Genomic DNA, 5000 nt, shown 5'->3' with positions numbered 1-5000 from the left:
ATATATTTACCCTTCGCTCTATATCTATCTATCTATCTACCTTTCTCTTTCTCTCTCCCTCCCTCCCTCTCTCTATCTATCTATCTCTATATATCTATCCATCTATCTATCTGTATCTCTGTCTGTCTGTCTATCCATCGTGCAGGAGGGATACATTCGGGTGTGTGGGTGGACTATGAACCCCCGTTGCGTGGGTTGGCAGGTCACCAAAACTAACATCCACATACTTTAGATTTTTCTTTGTGTTTTGATAATTAACCAGTGATAGCCTTCGTGTTCCCTTTTTCAATGTGTTTTTTTTCGGTTCACAACTAAACTCTTGCGTAACTCTCTTACAGTAGTAATTGTATCATTGTTATGATTGTCATTAACATTATCTTTGTTAACCTACTCTCGATGATCTTATCATCGTCGCATAACATATAGTTGTTGTGATCATTACCATTGCCATTATTGCTGTTGTTATTCTTATTATCATTATCATCATCATTAGTAGTAGTACTATTATTATCATTATTATTTCCATTAATATTATCATTATTCTCATTAACAGCATCACTGTTATCATTATGATCATTATCATTACTATTATTACTATTTCTTATTATCTTCATCATAGTTATCATCATCGTTAGCATCATTATTATCATCCTTATGATTATAGGCAGCATTATCGCCATTATCTTCATAATCATCATAATTGTCTTCAGCCTCCTTATCCTCATCTTCATTTTCATCTTTATCTTCATCATCATCATCATCACCATTATCACCATCATCACTAGATTATGATCATCTTCACGTGACATCGTCTTCATCGTCATCATCACATCATCATATAGCGATTTTCCTTTTATGAACAGCATGAAAATAAGGTTATCAGTGATGTTATCAGATTTTCATCCCTTACTAATAATTCCTACCCAAACTTTCATAATGAGCGACATCAACTTTATCATAGAAGTATAAAGTTGTCGAACACTATGAAAGTTTGGAAAGGAATAATTGATAAGATGAATAAGAGATGAAACCTTTTTTTTTTGAGGAACCATTTTGGTTTTATGTCATAGAGCAGTGCGGAAGATACGAGAAAACCTTTGCCCTAACAGCTGACAAAGGAACTATGAGAAGACAGGAGGATTGCATTATTTCTCTAGTGACGGAGAAAATACACTTATGTAAGTAAAGTTTGTAAAGCGTGTTTAAAATGAGATATAGTTGTCGTGGCGTGAGTCGGTTTTCTTAAGCATGTCTTTTAGGGTATACCTTCTTTTCATTGACATGGCTGTACTGGGCGAAACGATTAAAAACCAAGCTCGTTGGTCTGTGTTATTTTCTGATTACATGGTGACTTTTCATGTTTAAACTAGAAGGAACATCGGAGAAGTGGAGATCGGCTCCTGAAGAATCGATGGAGCTAATAATGCCAAGGCCGCATAATCAGCCAAAACGGTTCGTCCTGAGGAGCTACCCGGTAAGTCCTTTGCCATTATTTACTACATGGCAGAAATGATCGACTCGGCCGAGCCATATCTCCCGAGACAGCAGACGCGCAGGATCATTCTCAGGAAGTTGATCAAGGTCTCCGCTTAGCCTGGATGCCAGTAACACGTGTTGCGCTGGTTTATGCATTTATTGGTTGGCCACGGGTTCCTGCCTTTTGTACCCTGTGACCTTTTGCAAAACTGTCACAACTAGACTTCAACAAGAAGTCTGCCAACTTCCTGATCTGACAGTACAGTCAATTAATTCATCAAAAAACGTAAAGCTTCGCATGGGTTTGATGTATTCACTTCAAGCAATTACCGACTGAACATATTCTCATAGTAAACCCACAAAAGTCCTGCATATTGGTCCAAGAGACCTTTAGAACCAAGGACTTAGCCTCACTGTTAAACACGTCAATAGCTACCTTTGGGTTTCCAGAGACGCATAAGTTGGCAATATTATCATCTCATCCTCTCCTCCCCTACCCTCCTCCGCTAAGCTAAGTGGAGCACATCAGAACACTCTTTTTTAATCTTTTTAATATTTTAGATGTAAAACAAAGATATAGCACATATGTATTTAGTATTTTATCACCTTTTTAACCAGTATTGACTTTTTATACATCATCACTCATACATATATACACACGCCTGTTTCGCGCCATTACCAGCTACTTGACATTTCGCTATAGGCTGACACATGTAAACCGATTTCGCTCAAGAAAAGCAAGAAAAAACAATAATAGATGCCATGTACTTTTACACATTACCTTTCTTGCACTTACATTAACACTCGTCTTACACTTCATGTACAAATCCTTAAACGTACGTAGACATCCTCGAATCAACAACACAGCACTCACAAGTCACAAACAAGCATTGACCCACTTCACTCCCTCGCAGCCCTACGGTACCCCAATACACATCACAACAAGACAAATAAACACTCCCACAATCCTTCTTCTGATTCTCCTTTGTAGTGATACCGGTGCTAATGTTAACCCTGGCCCTTACCGCCCCAAGTACCCGTGCCCGACCTGCACGAGGGCCGTTAAACAGGGCCAGAGGGTCACCCAGTGTGATAACTGCTGTGAGAGGTCCGAACATGCTGGCTGGTACCATGTCAGCTGAATCGGCTCCTTCACACAGTTATACGCAGGGTTAGTTAACAACAACGTTGCGTGGATCTGCGATGGATGTTGCCTACCCAATTTCTCGAGCTTGTTTTTCGCACTTTCTCCCATCACACTCACCAACTCCTTCAATACACTCCCTTCATACGGCATAAACAGCCCTTCCTTAAATGTTCATCCTCCAGACTCCGTCCACATACCATACACAAACTACCTACATCAACATAAAACCAAAGCACTCAACCACAATAAACCCTCACACCAGACTTTCACCCATATCACTGAGCTCCATAACTCACTGCTTTAGGCCCTCCATTGACTTCTGGACCCCTCACTCCTCTCACGCTCATCTTCCAACTTCGGCCTTACCTTACCCTTACCCTCTCCTCCCTCTCTCCCTTCCTTTCCCCACTCCATCCCTGTCACCACAACCCCTCCCTTCCCCCTCTTCTTCTTCACCTATTTCCCCCTCCTCCCCTTCTCATTCTTCCTCCTTTCTTTTCCCCTCCTTTTCCTACTCTCCTTCCTCCTCTTCCTCTCCTCCTCCCCTTCCACCTTCTTCTCCCCTCTCTCCCTTTTCCTCCCCCAACTCACCCCTCCTTGGTCCCCGTCCTCCACTCCCCTTCACTTAGACCACCACCACGTGCGCAAACATACAACAAATTGGGCTACTTTTAAAATCCTATCAAATAAATATCGAAAAAACTAAAGAAAGCAGAACACGAAAATATTTCCACCTATCTCACAAACGTCAGAAACAACCCAAAACATTTCTTCAAATTCATCAAATCGTGCAGACACACGACACTAACGACGATCACAGTCTTAAACGACCACAACAACACTTGTTACTGACCCAGACCCAAAACACGCCTACTCAACACGCACTTCCAATCTGTTTTCACACACGAAGACGACAAAACACCTAACATGCCAAATTGACCTTATCCCCAATCCCGCCACTTGACAACTCGACTAAGGTCATATTGAAGCTACTGACTACACAACACTAATAAAGCCACTTAACCAGACCAAATCCATGTTTTAATCCTACAGTCCTGCGCCCCTGTCCTTGCCCCCATCCTTCAATCCGTTTTCACTCAATCACTCGCCTCAAGCATCCTACCTGTAGACTGGCTTTGTGCAAACATCACCCCTTTTTCAAGACGGGCGACCGAACAGACCTGACGACATATTAGATTTCGCCAAAGCCTTTCACAAAGTCATCTACAAAAGATTGTCTCAAAAACTACAGTATTATGGAATCGTTGAACCAACTCTTCACTGGATCACAGCTTTCCTTTCCAACAGGACCCAACGTGTTCTCAACGGCACTGTCTCTAACTCTGCCCCTGTCTCTTCAGGTGTCCCCCAAGGCACCGTCTTAGGTCCACTCCTTTTCTTACACTATATAGATAATCTCCCATTATCCACCCACAGTTTTGAGTTTTGCTGACGACCGCCTCATCTATCGACCGATCAAGACACCCGACGACTGCAATCTCCTCCAAGACTGACCTTGACTCCCTCGAGCATTGGGAAGCCACAAGGCAAATGGACTTCCGACCTGATGAATGTAAAGCCATAAACTTCACCGCTAGTAATCACCCATTAAATTTCCTTATACAATCCAGCCACATCAACTGCCAAACGCATGAATACCTCGGCATCACACTTTACGCTAACATGAAATTTAATACACGCATAGACAACATATAACATAAAGCTAACAGAACACTGGGTTTGTGGAGGAAGAACTTACAAGGTTGTACACAAGGTGCTAAACACATAGCTCATAACACCCTTGTCCGTCCGACACTGGAGTATTGTGCACCAGTGTGGGACCCACACACACAAACATCAACAAATTAGAAAAAAAAATAATACCGCAGCAGCCAGGTTCATTTCAAACAACTACATTAAAACTCCTGGCATCACAACACGAATAAAACAACAATTACACATGGACGCCTTCTCAATACGCAGACATGCACACAGACTAACAATTATGTACAAAATCACAAACAACCAAATCGACATAACCAAGCAAGAATACTTACACCACGTAAATACACCTAACACACGAAGCGCCCACAACCAGAAATACTTAATATATCACACCAGTACACTTCTTCAAACACTCACACGAGTACTTAACCCGCACCACTCGTGACTGGAACCGACTCACACAACACATTATACACGCAGACAAAACTGACATTTTCCACAAAATCACACGCATCTCAGAACCCAAACACAAAACACTAAGGTTTAGCTTCCTTTACCCCCCCCCCCCCCCCCAACAACCAACTATCCCATAAGCGTGATATGCGCTAACATTTAGCACCCTACACTCCAAACCATTGAGACTGAGATAATA

The 5000-nt window shown here is 42.0% G+C and overlaps 1 protein-coding gene across 1 annotated transcript; it reads left to right on the top strand.

Moving 5' to 3' along the window:
* The first annotated feature begins 2592 nt into the window (after positions 1-2592).
* On the top strand, positions 2593-4137 carry LOC138861965 (uncharacterized). Its single transcript, XM_070122455.1, has 3 exons — positions 2593-2647; positions 3787-4008; positions 4061-4137. The coding sequence occupies exons 1-3, from the start codon at positions 2593-2595 to the stop codon at positions 4135-4137; spliced, it is 354 nt and encodes a 117-aa protein (XP_069978556.1).
* The last annotated feature ends 863 nt before the right edge of the window (positions 4138-5000 follow it).

Source organism: Penaeus vannamei, chromosome 6 (assembly GCF_042767895.1).
Source record: "Penaeus vannamei isolate JL-2024 chromosome 6, ASM4276789v1, whole genome shotgun sequence".
In the NCBI taxonomy this organism is placed as follows: domain Eukaryota; kingdom Metazoa; phylum Arthropoda; class Malacostraca; order Decapoda; family Penaeidae; genus Penaeus; species Penaeus vannamei.
The sequence above is the reverse complement of the archived record's forward strand: the minus strand, read 5'-3'. Positions and strand labels throughout refer to the sequence as shown.

What these genes read in the sequence shown, in the direction of transcription:
- LOC138861965 (XM_070122455.1), top strand. Translation starts at nt 2,593, where the DNA reads ATGCTGGCTGGTACCATGTCAGCTGAATCGGCTCCTTCACACAGTTAT. An exon ending in TTCACACAGTTATACGCAGG is followed by an intron (nt 2,648 to 3,786) that starts GTTAGTTAACAA and finishes CCCTTTTTCAAG; the next exon opens with ACGGGCGACCGAACAGACCT. An exon ending in CCCCCAAGGCACCGTCTTAG is followed by an intron (nt 4,009 to 4,060) that starts GTCCACTCCTTT and finishes ATCCACCCACAG; the next exon opens with TTTTGAGTTTTGCTGACGAC.